The sequence below is a fragment of the Podarcis bocagei genome (assembly GCF_964188305.1).
Source record: "Podarcis bocagei genome assembly, chromosome: 3".
In the NCBI taxonomy this organism is placed as follows: domain Eukaryota; kingdom Metazoa; phylum Chordata; class Lepidosauria; order Squamata; family Lacertidae; genus Podarcis; species Podarcis bocagei.
The window spans coordinates 90,341,534-90,358,445 of NC_138127.1; the positions used below are offsets into that span (position 1 = coordinate 90,341,534).

The 16,912-nt window shown below is 43.0% G+C and overlaps 1 protein-coding gene across 1 annotated transcript in view; it reads left to right on the forward strand.

Annotated features, from left to right (window-relative positions):
* PRKCE (protein kinase C epsilon) overlaps positions 1-16,912 on the forward strand; it is a 318,307-nt gene that overhangs the window by 204,611 nt on the left and 96,784 nt on the right. Inside the window, exons 3-4 of the mRNA XM_081188544.1 lie at positions 14,543-14,702; positions 16,820-16,854. Of these exons, the coding sequence (XP_081044670.1) occupies positions 14,543-14,702; positions 16,820-16,854 (195 nt within the window). The remainder of the gene's footprint in view (positions 1-14,542; positions 14,703-16,819; positions 16,855-16,912) is intronic.

Here is a 16,912-nt window from a genome sequence, read left to right on the forward strand (position 1 = left end):
GCCCAGCAATTCATCTCATTCCTTTGCTTTCCATGGGACCTAGTCAAGGCAACATTTTGGTGAATTGTTTCTGTTAGTAAAACTTTCATAAAAAGGTGACATGAGAGAGGCCTGTTGGATCAGGCCAATGGTCCATCTATGTAGTTCCAGCATCCAGTTTTCACGGGGGCCATCTAGATGCCTGTGAGAAACCGTCACAAGAACCCTTGCTGTGGTTTCCAGAAACTGGTATTCGAAAACATCCCTGTCTCTGAGCACAGCCACCGTCACTTTCTATTGCATCTCAGCTTCTAATCATGGCAATTTGCCAGAAGTCAGTGACAATCTGTCGTAACAAAATGTTGAAATATAATATTAGCTTCTTTGTGGAAAGGTGTTTATATATCTAAATATACACACACACACATTGTTGTTGTTGTTTAGTCGTGTCCGACTCTTCGTGACCCCATGGACCAGAGCACGCCAGGCACTCCTGTCTTCCCCTGCCTCCCGCAGTTTGGTCAAACTCATGCTGGTAGCTTTGAGAACACTATCCAACCATCTCGTCCTCTGTCGTCCCCTTCTCCTTGTGCCCTCCATCTTTCCCAACATCAGGGTCTTTTCCAGGGAGTCTTCTCTTCTCATGAGGTGGCCAAAGTATTGGAGTCTCATCTTCAGGATCTGTCCTTCCAGTGAGCACTCAGGGCTGATTTCCTTCAGAATGGATAGGTTTGATCTTTTTGCAGTCCATGGGACTCTCAAGAGTCTTCTCCAGCACCATAATTCAAAAGCATCAATTCTTTGGCGATCAGCCTTTTTTATGGTCCAGCTCTCACTTCTATACATCACTACTGGGAAAACCATACACACACATACAGTCCTTTACAAAAAAATTCTAGCAATAGCCATGGATGCACAAAACAGTACAATATATATTTTATTTTTCCTCTACCAGAAAGGAACTTTTAATGCTTTTTTGCATTTTAAGCATTGAATCATTTCAACTTATTCTTTATTCTGTGAGCCACCTAGAGAACATACATTGATGAGCAGCCGTACAAATCCAGTAAATAAACAAATGCTGCTCTTGAAAAGTATATTATTACTTGAAGAAAGGCTCAAAGTAACTTTTCTCCCACGTACCTTTGATTGATTCCTCCGCAGAGCTTTCACATACTTTGTGCAAAAGTCAACCCTCGGTGAATGCTGTTGGGAAATTGGCTTTTAAGGTCTCCTTACCTTCATAATTAAAAAGAAAAACATTTGATACTGTTTTAATTGCCAGGCTAGAGTGACCCCCAGTGGTGTGCAAGAATAATTTTGATGGCTGACCTGAAGGGAGATGAATCACTTATGTGGGCCTGAAGTAACAATTGTACGATTTGATTCCAGTATGAATGGTTCGCTATAAATAATCGTAATTTTTGTGTGTGTGCCCATGGGGCTCATTCGTTTGCATAAGTAGGGTTAGGAACACATTTTTAGCAACACTTTTAAAAAAAAGGTGTGAAAAACTGCCTGATCTGAACTTTTTGGGGGAAACATTAACAGACTTTTACCATGTTAGAACTCTTTCATATTCTCCAACTGTAGCATTTAAATATTAGTACCTATTTAATAATCCTGATGCCCAGCCTGCTTTCTGGTAATGCTCATTTTACTTTCAACACACAATCCTCTTTCTCATCTCTTCTTCAGAGATGCTGGTTATCCCAGACTCAGTTCTTTCTCCACATCTCCTACCTACTGCCTGACAGTAGGATTTTGTAGATGTTCTGGAATATTGTTGCGTCTTTTATAGGATAATAGGAAGAGTCTAATGATCAAAGACACCAAATCCCATGTCCCTTTTTGGATGGTTGCACATTTTTTCCACACAGAATGGCTTAGGTCCTCTTAGCGTACTCACAAGGAGCACGGGCCGAAACACAGGTTGTCGAGCATCCATTACTTTTGTGTTGGTAGCTTTACACTTAGGGTGCAATCCAACCCAAGCCTGGCATCTGCAACTCCCATTCCTTTGAATGGGAGAGATTTTGAGCACTTGATCAAACCTCTCCCTTTCGCAGGGTGGATAAAAATCAATGATTTAATTTATTTATTTAAAAAATGGATTTTTAAAATTTAAATCGGATTTTTAAAATAAAATGCTTTTATAGCAAAAATCTTTCTAAATATAGTTTTCTATTTAAGTTACATTATAGTCCAAAGGCTATTCATCAGGAAATAAGGATTTAAGTTTTTCATGTGTGCTAAAACTCAGTCTAAGATTATTATTTTTTTAATCGTTTAATCACATCAGTCAACAAACATGGATAAATATGCTATAATGTTATTGTTTTAGTTAAATAAATTATTTAAATTGTTATTAAGGAAATGATTATTTTTCTCCTTCCAATAAAGTACAGCAGAAAAGTTGTCCAAATATAAACAATAATTTCATAATTACCTGTCTTTGTATTTCTAATAGTATAACCAAATCAGTAATTTTTGATATAACTGTAAAAACTACTCTGAAAATTTATTATTCCAAAAATGAAACCTTCATCTGGTAGTAAATATTAAGATTATTCCAGCAGGAATGAGACTTTCTGTAAAAAAAATGATTTACCGTATTTTTTGCTCTATAAGACTCACTTTTTCCCTCCTAAAAAGTAAGGGGAAATGTGTGTGCGTCTTATGGAGCGAATGCAGGCTGCGCAGCTATCACAGAAGCCAGAACAGCAAGAGGGACTGCTGCTTTCACTGCGCAGCGATCCCTCTTGCTGTTCTGGCTTCTGAGATTCAGAATATTTTTTTTCTTGTTTTCCTCCTCCAAAAACTAGGTGCGTCTTGTGGTCTGGTGCGTCTTATAGAGCGAAAAATACGGTAAATCAAGTCTTACTGACTAGTGATTTAAATCATGATTTAAATCAAATCCACCCTGCCCTTTGGTACAAATAGAACTTCAAAGTGCTTGATTCGCCAGGACCATTCCTTATGTGTAAATGTAGAATGTACATGAATTCCCTACATACGTGAGATATATTTTCATTTCTCTCAGTCTTTGAACAATTAAAAGGTAAAGGTAAAGGGACCCCAGACCATTAGGTCCAGTCGTGACTGACTCTGGGGTTGTGGCGTTCATCTCGCTTTATTGGCTGAGGGAGCCGGCATACAGCTTCCGGGTCATGTGGCCAGCATGACTAAGCCGCTTCTGGCGAAGCAGAGCAGTCCACGGAAACGCTGTTTACCTTCCCGCCGGAGCGGTACCTCTTTATCTACTTGCACTTTGACATGCTTTTGAACTGCTAGGTGGGCAGGAGCTGGGACCGAGCAACGGGAGCTCACCTCGTTGCGGGGATTCGAACCGCCCACCTTCTGATCGGCAAGTCCTAGGCTCTGTGGAAATGAGTTGTAGTTCCCTAGAAAGTTGCTTGTATGGCATTTTCATGGACCCCGTCCTTTATGAACCTCTCTATTAAAATTAAGCCAGAAAGGTGAAAACTCATGTTTTTACACTGGAAAGGCCGTAATTAAATGTGACCAAGGTTGCTGGTTGCTTTTTGTCTTGCAAACTTACATGTACCAGTCAAAGCCTCTCTTACTACCTGAGATATCTAGCGTCGGCTTAACATTCACACATGAATATATATATATATATATATATATATATATGTAGGTTTTGGTGTCTTCGGGTGTCTTCCCGTGTAAGAGTTGGGGTGTCTAGGCGACGTTTCGACGAGCTCTGTTCTAGTAACAAGAAGCCGAAAGCACCAGCCTGAAGATGACGAGTGAGACCTCGTCGAAACGTCGCCTAGACACCCCAACTCTTACACGGGAAGACACCCGAAGACACCAAAACCTACATTCCTGTACCCGTGAAAATCTACGAAAGCAATATATATATATATATATATATATATATATATATATATATATATATATATGCAGGTTTTGTTGTCTTCGGGTGTCTTCCCGTGTAAGAGTTGGGGTGTCTAGGCGACGTTTCGACGAGGTCTCACTCGTCATCTTCAGGCTGGTGCTTTCGGCTTCTTGTTACTAGAACAGAGCAGGATCTCAGTGTTTGAGTTCCTATAAATACTGTTGAGGGGGTGTGGTGTATAGCCTCCAACGTTCTGGGCAGAGAGGAAGTTCCCAGGTTAGTGTGCCTTTTCTTCTTTTGTTCATTAATTACTTGAGGGATATCTTGAGAGATTTCTTGAGTGATATTCTGAGTACCATTTAGGAGGGTCATTAGGTGTGGATTAGTTGCTAAAGCTTTCGTGTCTTGACCTCTTGAGCTTGTGAAGAGTTTTTCTGAGAAGATGGCTGTACTGCACTTAGTTGTGCTCTGGCTTGGCTTCGTGTATAGGGGCGAGCTGTGGTTTTGTGCCCTGTGCCAGCCAGATCTGTGTAGGGATTGCAGGGGGGTGCAGCATCCGGAGGTGCCACTATGGTTTGGCTACTGGATGGTGTCTGTAATTTATCTGTGGAGAGGGTCTGGGTTTGGGTCTGGTGTGGTTGATTGGAGATGGCGTTCTGTGTGCCTCTGGTTCTGGTGTCGGTTTTTGTGGGGAGGGCTAATTTCCAGATGTCTGGCAGGCGGGACGTGTCGTCACGCTTGTTCATGTTGTGAGGGTGTTTCTCTATCTCGATGGCTTCCATGATTATTCTCTTGTGGTGATGTTCCATGTTAAAGAGCAATTTGGAATCTGCAAAATTAATTTCGTGTCCTGTTTCTTTCATGTGTTGGTAAAGAGAGGAAGTTTTTTCTTCTTTTTTGACGGCATTCTTGTGTTCTGCGATACGTGCATTTATTCGTCTGTTTGTTTGTCCAATGTACGTGGCTGGGCAGACTTTGCAGGGTATTTCATAGACCCCTTGGTTTTCTAACTGGATTTTATCTTTGGGGTTTCTGAGGATATTGGCTATTTTTTGGTTGGTGCAAAAGGCTGTTTTGATATTGTGTTTATGGAGGATTTTGCTAATTTTATCTGTAGTGCCCTTGATATAAGGAAGGAGGGCCATGCCATTGTTTTCTTCTGTGTCTTGGTTTTTGGGGGGTGTTTCTTTTTGGATTAGTTTCGTAACCCTGTTTTGTTGGTATCCGTTGGCGATTAACACATTTGAGAGATTCTGTAACTCAGTTGTCAAGTGGTCTTTGTCAGCCAGGCGTTTGGTTCTGGAGATGAGAGTCTTGGCTACGGAGTTTATTTGTGCAGGGTGGTGGTGTGATTGTGCATGTAAGTAGCGGTTGGTGTGTGTTTTTTTCCGGTAGATAGTGTGTCCTAGGGAGCCATCAGGTTTTTTGTAGATTAGGACGTCAAGGAAGGGAAGTTGGTTGTTGGCTTCTATTTCCATAGTGAATTGTATTTTGGGGTGTAGGCTGTTGAGATGTGTGAGGAAGCTATCTAGTTTTTCTTTCCCGTGTGGCCAAATTACAAAGGTGTCGTCAACATATCTGAGCCAAAGTTTGGGTTTGTGTTCTGACTTGTCTAAAGCATTGGTTTCAAAGTGTTCCATGTACAGATTTGCGATGACCGGTGAGAGGGGTGATCCCATAGGTGCTCCTTCTATCTGTTTGTATCTTTGTCCATTATGGATGAAGTACGTGTTGGTTAGGCAGTGGTTGGTCAGGTCCAGGATGTATTCGGGGGGATTGTATTTGTTTTGAATGGCTGTCAAGGCTTCATTAATGGGCACTTGTGTGAAGAGAGATACAACATCGAAGCTCACAAGTAGGTCATCGGGATGTAGGTTTTGCTTCTTTATTGTTTCTATGAACTGGAAGGAGTTTGTAACGTGTGAAGCGATAGATTCTGCATAGGGCTGAAGTTGCTTAGCGAGAAATTTAGCGAGATTTTGTAGAGGTGAGCCTATGGAGCTGACTATTGGTCTGAGTGGTGTTCCTTCTTTGTGTATCTTGGGGAGACCGTAGAGTTTGGGGCATCTGGATGATTTTTCTCTGGGGATGATTCTTAGCTGGATTTCTTCACTGATAGGAGAGGCTTTTATTTTGGATTTGGTGGTTTTTTCCAGATAGGTGGTGGGATCTGTTTTTATAGGTTGGTAGGTAGGGTCTTGGAGTAGATTTGATAGTTTTGCTTGGTAGTCCGATGTGTTCATCACAACAGTGGCATTACCTTTGTCTGCTGGGAGAATGATTATGTTGTTGTCTTTCCTCAGGTTGGTGAGTGCTTTCTGTTCTTCTTTGTGTAAATTGCTTCTGGGTGGTTTGCTGGAGCAGAGGATGTTGGTGACTTCAAGTCTGATTTTATTGGCTTCATCTGGGTTGATTTTGGTTAGGCTAGCTTCGACTCCGCATATGATGTTTTCCGTGGGGATGCGTCTCGGGGCGACTGCAAAGTTGAAACCTTTGGAGAGTACTTTGGTTTCAGTTGAGGTGAGGATCCTGTCTGATATGTTATGTACTGTTTGTTTCATGGGTTGTTGTGGAGGGTGGCTGGGCTTCTGGCGTTTCTCTAGTTTGTGGAGTTTGTTGGTGTGTGTGTCTGTCTTATGTGAGGACTCAGTTTCAGCTCTCCAAACGGCTAGTTGTTTGCATTTGTCCCAGAGTGCAGGGTGGATTTTGTTACAGAGTTTGAGGTGAAGAGTGAGTAGATCTTTGTTGGTTTGGTTTAGTAGGTATCTTTTCCTATGTAGTTCGTTTCTGATTAGGGATAGTTCAGTTCGTTTCAGGATCCTTTCGGTAGCTGGGGTTTTAGAGTGGAATTTAAGTTGGAAGCATGTGGGAATTAAGTTGTTGTCTCGGCAGTTGCGTAGGAACAAGAGATCACATAAGATGGTGGCTCTTCGGATTTCTAGTTTCTCGTAGGTTCTTGTCAGCTGGAAGGTTTCCTCCCCGTAGAGGTGAGATATTTGCTTTCGTAGATTTTCACGGGTACAGGAATGCAGGTTTTGTTGTCTTCGGGTGTCTTCCCGTGTAAGAGTTGGGGTGTCTAGGCGACGTTTCGACAAGGTCTCACTCGTCATCTTCAGGCTGGTGCTTTCGGCTTCTTGTTACTGGAACAGAAACCTTCCAGCTGACAAGAACCTACGAGAAACTAGAAATCCGAAGAGCCACCATCTTATGTGATCTCTTGTTCCTACGCAACTGCCGAGACAACAACTTAATTCCCACATGCTTCCAACTTAAATTCCACTCTAAAACCCCAGCTACCGAAAGGATCCTGAAACGAACTGAACTATCCCTAATCAGAAACGAACTACATAGGAAAAGATACCTACTAAACCAAACCAACAAAGATCTACTCACTCTTCACCTCAAACTCTGTAACAAAATCCACCCTGCACTCTGGGACAAATGCAAACAACTAGCCGTTTGGAGAGCTGAAACTGAGTCCTCACATAAGACAGACACACACACCAACAAACTCCACAAACTAGAGAAACGCCAGAAGCCCAGCCACCCTCCACAACAACCCATGAAACAAACAGTACATAACATATCAGACAGGATCCTCACCTCAACTGAAACCAAAGTACTCTCCAAAGGTTTCAACTTTGCAGTCGCCCCGAGACGCATCCCCACGGAAAACATCATATGCGGAGTCGAAGCTAGCCTAACCAAAATCAACCCAGATGAAGCCAATAAAATCAGACTTGAAGTCACCAACATCCTCTGCTCCAGCAAACCACCCAGAAGCAATTTACACAAAGAAGAACAGAAAGCACTCACCAACCTGAGGAAAGACAACAACATAATCATTCTCCCAGCAGACAAAGGTAATGCCACTGTTGTGATGAACACATCGGACTACCAAGCAAAACTATCAAATCTACTCCAAGACCCTACCTACCAACCTATAAAAACAGATCCCACCACCTATCTGGAAAAAACCACCAAATCCAAAATAAAAGCCTCTCCTATCAGTGAAGAAATCCAGCTAAGAATCATCCCCAGAGAAAAATCATCCAGATGCCCCAAACTCTACGGTCTCCCCAAGATACACAAAGAAGGAACACCACTCAGACCAATAGTCAGCTCCATAGGCTCACCTCTACAAAATCTCGCTAAATTTCTCGCTAAGCAACTTCAGCCCTATGCAGAATCTATCGCTTCACACGTTACAAACTCCTTCCAGTTCATAGAAACAATAAAGAAGCAAAACCTACATCCCGATGACCTACTTGTGAGCTTCGATGTTGTATCTCTCTTCACACAAGTGCCCATTAATGAAGCCTTGACAGCCATTCAAAACAAATACAATCCCCCCGAATACATCCTGGACCTGACCAACCACTGCCTAACCAACACGTACTTCATCCATAATGGACAAAGATACAAACAGATAGAAGGAGCACCTATGGGATCACCCCTCTCACCGGTCATCGCAAATCTGTACATGGAACACTTTGAAACCAATGCTTTAGACAAGTCAGAACACAAACCCAAACTTTGGCTCAGATATGTTGACGACACCTTTGTAATTTGGCCACACGGGAAAGAAAAACTAGATAGCTTCCTCACACATCTCAACAGCCTACACCCCAAAATACAATTCACTATGGAAATAGAAGCCAACAACCAACTTCCCTTCCTTGACGTCCTAATCTACAAAAAACCTGATGGCTCCCTAGGACACACTATTAGAGTGGAATTTAAGTTGGAAGCATGTGGGAATTAAGTTGTTGTCTCGGCAGTTGCGTAGGAACAAGAGATCACATAAGATGGTGGCTCTTCGGATTTCTAGTTTCTCGTAGGTTCTTGTCAGCTGGAAGGTTTCCTCCCCGTAGAGGTGAGATATTTGCTTTCGTAGATTTTCACGGGTACAGGAATGCAGGTTTTGTTGTCTTCGGGTGTCTTCCCGTGTAAGAGTTGGGGTGTCTAGGCGACGTTTCGACGAGGTCTCACTCGTCATCTTCAGGCTGGTGCTTTCGGCTTCTTGTTACTGGAACAGAGCAGGATATATATATTTGGGGGGGCATTCAACACATTTAATCTGCGGTCTCCAAGCAAAGCTCCCCCCCCCCCCCCATGCTTTGGCAACTGATAATTAGCTGGCTAAACTTCTAAATCCCCTCATTTGTGCTTAGCTAGTTAATCTAGATTTCAGCTAATGCATTCTGGCACTTCTCTGCTGGATCAAACCTTCTCACTAAATTTCTTCCTAAATTCCATTGGGCATGCACAATAAATTAAGTTAAGTAATGATTTCTCATTACTTGATTGATTTTGCTGTGCTAAAAGGGACTATTTTAGAGTTCCAGGAAGCTGAAGTTGGGAGAAAATATATATATATATATGAATGTGCATTTCTGAGGTTATTTAATATAAAAATGATACCGCACGTTATTTCCAAGGCTGACTTTTAAAAACCCTGGGAACGCAGTTGGAGGAGATCATAATTTATCTCTATGCGGACATTTTGAAACTGCCACTCATTCATCTATCTCAGTATTGTCCAAGACCAGCTGCAACCCTCCAGGGTCCCAGGCAGTGGAAGAAGAGCTTGTGTGGCACAATGCTTAGACTGTTGGACTCAGACCGGGGAGACCAGGGTTCTTAGTCCTTTTGCTCAGCCACACGGACTGACCTTGGACCAGTCACTGTCTGTCAGCCTAACCTACCTCACAGTGTTATTGTGAGGATGAAATGGGGAGAACCATGTGTTCCACCTGGAGCTCCAAACAGGAAAAGGTGGGATTAATTTTCCAACAAGGGGTTGCTGGAAACTGAACTTGGAGTCCTCGTGTGCTCTAGCACTGAGTTAGCACTTCAGAGTGGGCTGTAGTTTTTCTGTCATCTCTCTCTCTCTCTCTCTCTCTCTCTCTCTCTCTCTCTCTCTCTCTACCAGCTATCTATCCAGCTATCTATCTATCTATCTATCGATCGATCGATCGATCGATCGATCGTTTGTTTGTTTGTTTGTTTTGCATACTGACCTTCATCCATAGATCTCAGAGCAGTTCACAACATAAGAATGGAAGATTTTTAGAAAACCACAAAATACATTCAAAGTGGGCTGAGATTTTTCTATCATCTATCTACCTACCTACCTACCTACCTACCTACCACCTATCATCTAGCTATTCTCTCTCTCTCTCTCTCTCTCTCTCTCTCTCTCTCTCTCTCTCATCATCTGTATCTATCTATCTATTTATCCATCCATCCATCTATCTATCTATCTACCATCCATCTATCATTTATTTATTTATTTATTTTGCATAATGACCTTCATCCATGGATCTCAGAGCGGTTCACAACATAAGAATGCGAGATTTTTAGAAAACCACAAAATACACAATAAAAAAGCAAGAACAAAGATTACTACAACCCCCACCTCCCTGTGGGAATGGGGGCATCCAAAATACTACGCAAAGGGTTAGTGCTGTGATGTTATACGCCTGAGACAGTTTTTGTTTTCATTTGGTCCAGTTATCAGCTGTTGCGTGCATTTTAACTGTTCGAGCAGCAAGTGCGCTGCGTTATGCTGCTGCTGGCCTCAGAGCCGGTCTGTAAGTATTAGTCAGTCCCTCATACAAATTCATGTAAATATGTTTCAGTAATGTAAGTATTACCTGCCTGTCTTGTGCATTCAATCCGACAAGAGCAAGCACACCAAGTAAATCTTATCTCTTGTTTTTATACTTTTAAAAGAAAGAGTCTTGTGTAGTTTCCCCCCATTATGCTACAGTCCAAGAGTGTCCCTGCAGGCGGCAATAAGGCGGTAACATCGGGGATGCGTCGCAGAACAACGAATAAAGCAAAATGATGTGTGGATAGCCCAGTGTAAATCCGCCAATGATGCGCTGTTATTAAACCAATGACATGTTGCAGAATACACACATTTAAAGAAATGCTCCTGTCACACTTCCCTCGCACAATAGTGAGCATGGGCATAAGTGAGCAAGACCCCGACAACTCATGTGTAGGAGAAGCTAACTATATGAACCATCCCTTAGGGATTATGTTTGCAGGAAAGGGTTCTGCCAAATGTCTGGTGTAAAGCAATTGCCCGTAATTTTCTCTGTAATGGAAACAAATGTTGGATGAGTCAGAATCATGTTTTTTGTGTGTGTTGGTATCAATGAGACATGCCTGGAACAATTCTGGGCAAGGATCCTGCTGGGCTGGGCTAGGATCAGCATGCTTGGGATATGTGAGCAGGCTTACAGAAATGGACTTGGCCCTTTGCAGGATTAGGCATGTACAGGATATTGAGGATGAAATAAGGGAGAAGACGTTAGCGGTTGGACTCTGTCCAATCTGGATTCCAGCCTTGGTTTTAAGTGGAGAATTATTTGAATTATTTGATCACCTTGGTAGGTGACCTTCGCCAGGGAGTATCTATCCCTGGTCCTGCTGGACCTCTCAGGAGCTTTCAGTAACATTGGTCATGGTGAATTTCTGGTATGTCTGTCTGGGATGGAAATTTGGGGCATCATCTTTAGAGAACTGCAGAATTCAAGCCATCAAGAATTCAAGCTTCCTGCTTTGGGGGCCTCTAGGCTGTAACGTGCCATGTTCATGAATTGTAATCATCCTCATCTCCCTGCTTTTTTAACTTCCCTTAGCCTGCTCTTATTATATGATACTTAATTATTTTCATTATTTTATACATAGTGGGTTGTATATAAGTTAATATATACAACGAAATTTCTGAAGTGGTTGGTTATTTCCTTGTGAAAGCTTTGTAATCAAAAGCTTATTCATAATTAGTCTTAAGGAGCCGCCAAATGAAATTCTCTTTATTGCTATATTTATTGTTTTTCACATGTTCTAGTAATTTTGCAAGCCCTTTGAATTTATAAAGAAAAGTGTGGTATTATAATAATAATAATAATAGAATAAGTGGCCCTCTCTTTGGAGTTGAGGCTATTAGTATTATGAATATTAATAACATGACTTAAACGCTAAACTACACATTTGATTTTTTTTTAAAATACAATGGCTAGGTAACTTAAAGTCCTCCTTGTATTTCTCCATAAGCCCTTGATGCTACGCAGCTGCAGAAAATAAGATCTTTTTAGGCCCCACAGCAGTGCACTTGTAGGCCGAAGAGAGCAGCCTTATTGAGTTTCCAGGCAATTGAATCAGAGTTTGCTTATTTATTTATTTTGCTGATTTCTAAATCAGATATCAGGAGCATATGGTATAATAATAATAAAAATAACAATAAATCTCTGTTAGTGCCCCAGCAAGTTGAATTCATTAAGGTCCGTGTCACCGTTATCAGATGTTGCTTCACAACCCAGTGAGTGTATCAGGATACAAACCCTCTGGTCTTGTCCCCTTGGATGTCTCCCTGATATTGATAGTGGTTGGTTCATATCCTTTCTCCCACCCCCCACCCCAAGCAAAAAAGGATGTGGGTGGACAGTGAGTGTGTCTCACTCAGTGCAATGTAACACAGCTGGAAGCCTCAGCACACAGACTGCGTGGCTTCCCTTTGATGGCGGCGTCGCAGCTGGAAGCCAAAAGTTGTGTGTGTGATCTCTCTGCCTGTTGCAGTCCCCCTGCAGCGTTTGGTTTAGCACAATAGCTAAAGAACAAGGAAGAGACCACAGCATCCCAGTTTTCGGGGAAAATGGCAGAAGGAGAAACGGTGCGGAAAGAAAGAAAACAAATGGGATCATTGCTGGCCCTTGTATATATCATCCTGCTTGCTCCTTGAGAAAATATGCTGAGTGTTTGGCAATTGAGATTAAATACGCCGATGGAACCGCTCGTTTCCTCGCCTTTTGTATCTGATGCAGACAGTGTGCTGACACTCCAAACTGCTTCAATTTGCATTATAAAAACCCTGCAGTTTCATTAAGAAAGGAGGTGTAATAAGATTTAGTTGCTTGCAGCCAATTTCTGTGGGCTGCTGGAAGTGAACAGTGGGGCAGAGAGCAGGAATCTAGGCTTGATCTACTAGGGTAAGAAGCCACCTTTGTCCCCTTCTGGCTTAGCAAAGCATGTTCTCCTTCATGGAGAGCACGTGTTGCGGTGGGGTCTAACAAGACACCCCCTCTAGGTTAATGGGTGGAACCGTTTGGATGGCCATGACTGTGATTGGGCCAAGTTGGGTTGTTGGGGAGACTTTGATGTTACCATTTAGAGGGTTGGCCCAAAGGTTATATACTCTTTTTTTTTTTAAATGATATTTATTAGAGGTTTGAAAGTTACAGAAAGGTTATATATTCTTGTCACACAGCTTTTTTGGCCTCTTGCTTCGCCCACCCTCCCTAATTTAGGGCTGTTTGACATTGCTATGCCTGTCATGGGGTCGTCTGCTTTTAGGGCAGGGGCCTGGTAGGAATTTTGTCCATTTGGCAGATTGGCTGGTGCCATTTGGTTTTTGCCTACTGCGTAGCAAATTGCCACAACTTGTAAGGTTCCGCTTAGGCATTGGTTAAAATTTGGTTGGTGGTGGGGTAAGGGTTGGCTGTGCCTGCCCCTCCATTGCTGCTGCTGCTGCAAGGGAATTCCATTAAAGGAATCCAGGGGTTTGCCATACATTTGTCTGTATCCCTGGCAAGGGGCTAGGGCCATGCAACCCCCTGGGAGCATGCGGGGAGGGGTGACGGTATGGTGCCCAGCCCCATTCTCTCCCTAATATTGTTTTCCCCTACTGGCTTTCGCTGGAATCCGGAAGTCAGTTTTGTCCCGGGGTGGGGACAGATAGTCGGAACCAATGCCTAAGCAACCGCTCACATTATATATTTTAATAAAATTGTGGCCAAAATTATGTCAAAAACCTTAAACAAAAATTCTGAGTGAATTGCAATTTATTCAGGGGGTGGCTTGGGGACCTCGACATGCAACAGTGTCTGAGGAGGGGGTGGCACACCAGATGCACCCCCCCCCGGCAGCTGTGATCTTGCCACTTGCTGGAACTAGATAACCAAGGCATTCCAGAAGCATCCGTGGTTTATGCCAGAGATAAACTTTGGGAAAGTGGGACAGTTCTCGCCTCATATATTGTAAACCGCCTGGTGATCCTTGTATGAAAAGCGGTGTAGAAATTTAATAAATAAAATAAATAACGCCAGCCAAGTATGATGAACCAGGCAAAACTTTGGGGTGGTTTGACGCAGAACCGGAAAGAAAACACCCAATGAAAGAAGAATGGATTTTAAAGCTAATGAGCTACGGTGGAACTTGCGAAACTAACAGGAAAAGAAAAAAAAGAAGGAAAAAAACCCAACATGACAGAGTATACATGCCCTTTTTGGGAATATTGGGGGGGGGCAATAATTGGGTGAAATTGCGAGCAGGATTTGAAATCTGAGCAGTGGTAGAAGATTGATAATGAAATAGAGGAAAATGTCTTAGGTGAAATGTTTATTAGAACGCAGTATTTAAAAGGGGATAGGATTAAGAACAGCATAGAGGGAAATGCAGGATGTCAAAGTTTAAAGAGAAATGTGTAACAAATTTGGAGTCTGAAATATACATGTAAATATTTTTAAGTTTAATTAAAAAAAAAAAGTCTCCAGGGGGAAATAGAAAGAATTGTGGTGGTTTGCAGCCACGGTGCAATGTGGAAATCAAACTACATTCTCTTGATTCTCTCACCAGCTTTCATATCTGAGATGTTATTTCTCTTTCTCTCTCTTTTTTTCTCTCTAGCACCCAAAGACAATGAGGAACGAGTGTTTAGAGAGCGGATGCGGCCCCGGAAGCGCCAGGGGGCAGTGCGACGCAGGGTCCACCAGGTTAACGGGCACAAGTTTATGGCCACCTACCTTAGACAACCAACATATTGTTCACACTGCCGAGACTTTATATGGTAAGTATTTTGTGAGGTGTCATTGCTGGGCATCGGCTAGCTCAGGGGAAGACCAAATTAGGCCCAGAATGGGTCCCTGTTTGGCCTACAAGGATCCCCCCCCCAACCAGACCCTGGTTTCATATGTGGTATCAGGTGTGGTACAGGCAGAGCTGCAGGCACACAGAAATGATTAGAAGCTTAAAAATGCACTTCTGGTTGGCCCTCATCAAGCCAGTCAGTTGCTCAGCTGTCCCAAGTGGAGCTTTCTGAAAGGTAAAGGACACCCGGACGGTTAAGTCCAGTCAAATTTGACTATGGGGTGCAGCGCTCATTTCCATTTTCAGCCCAAGGGAGCCGGCATTTGTCCACAGACCGCTTTCCAGGTCATGTGGCCAGCCTGACTAAACCGCTACTGGCGCAGCGGGACATCGTGATGGAAGGCAGAGCGCATGGAAACGCTGTTTTCCTTCCCACCGCAATGGTACCTATTTATCTACTTCCACTGGTGTGCTTTCGATCTGCTAGGTTGGCAGGAGCTGGGACAGAGCAACGGGAGCTCACCCTGTCACGGGGATCCAAACCACCGACCTTACAATCAGCAAGCTTAAGAGGCTCAGTGGTTTACACCACAGTGCCACCTGTGTACCTACTTGCTGAAAGTGCCAAGCTTACATGCTTGTTAGAGCTTTCATGCTAGGATTGGCTGTGCTACAGGGTTCCCAGTTTGGGGAACTCCATATTGCAACTGATCCTTGCTAAAGCAGGCTTGCATTAAGCACTCATCGGTGCCAACAGGAAGCGCTGGTGGGGTTGGCATTGACATCAAGCCCTCAAGCAGGGCTTGCTATGAACACAAATCTTCCTTTGCATTCAATAGTTTTTGGTAAAGCAAAAAATAACTTTGGGGCAATTGGCATCAGTGCTATGCCAGGTAATTGACAGGTAATTGACCCCAGTTACCACTCAAAATGGCCTATGGGTGCAGGTGGCGGGAGGTAAGGATCCAGCCCACCCACCAGATCCTGTTCTCCACCTTTGGGCTAGCTTGTTGTGTTGCATGATAGCATGTGGGTTGCTTCAATTACTGTAAATCCATTCTTTTTGTTGAAAAGAAGGTAACTATTGTTGTGGTTGCTGCAGCTATTTGATAATATAGAACCAAACTCTTTGCATTCTTTCTGCACACCTTCTTTTGAGTAATCCCTATTGATTTCTTCGAGTAGGCATGCGTAGGAATGGGCTGTAAGATTTTTAAGTTGTTGACTCGTTCAGACGAGGGATTGGTCAAGTGCACTGAATTTTACCCGGCCCCAGATAGCGATGAGAAGGCTGGTTGTCTGAATCATACTAATGTGTGTGCGTTTGCATACATGGCAGATAGAGGGGTCTTTTTTCAGATCTGTAACACTAAAACTGCAGAAGGTAATGTTCAGCTGGCCCTACATCTATCAATAATGTCTCTTATGGCAGGGAAAAGCTCCACAGCCACAGTGTCTCTTATCTTTGCAGGACTAAAATAGAGGAAGAAGCCTTTCAAGCTTTCTTCTTCTCAGTTTCAACCATTTCAGCAGGGCTGGCTAACCTGTGGTCCACAGATGTTGCTGTATTACAGCTCCTATATAATCCCCGACAGTTGTCCATGCCAGCTGGGGCTGATGGGAACTGGAGTCCAGCAACATCTGGAAGGCCCAAGATTAGCCTGAATTAAGGACTCAGAGGCACCAGATCTGCAGGACCTTTCAGGGCTTTGGAGCATGTGTGGCTGTGCAGATAACACACAATACTTTCTTTCATGTAAGAGAGAGAGAGAGAGAAAGAGAGAGTGTCAGGGTTGCGGAAGAAGTGGTTCCTAAGGAGCCTTAAGAACTATCTATTTAATTTTTGGCATGGGATTTTTGGCAAAGTATATGCTTGGTGACATTTCCAAAAATGATGGAGGGGGAAACAAAGGGAAGAATTCCATCTGTAGAGCCAAGAGAGGAATCTCCTTAAATAAGTTGGGTTGCAGCCAGTACATTCATCCCTGGTCATTGGCTGTGTCTCTCTCTCTTGACCATGTCAATGTTGCGATGTGAAAATATATGTCCATTCCCGATTCCTAATCCATGCTCTGTGTGTTTGTTTTTCATCTCCAGGGGAGTAATAGGAAAGCAAGGGTACCAATGTCAAGGTAAGGAAAATTTGACATACAAATATAAGAGCTGTGGTGTAAGTTATAAGGAGCTAGC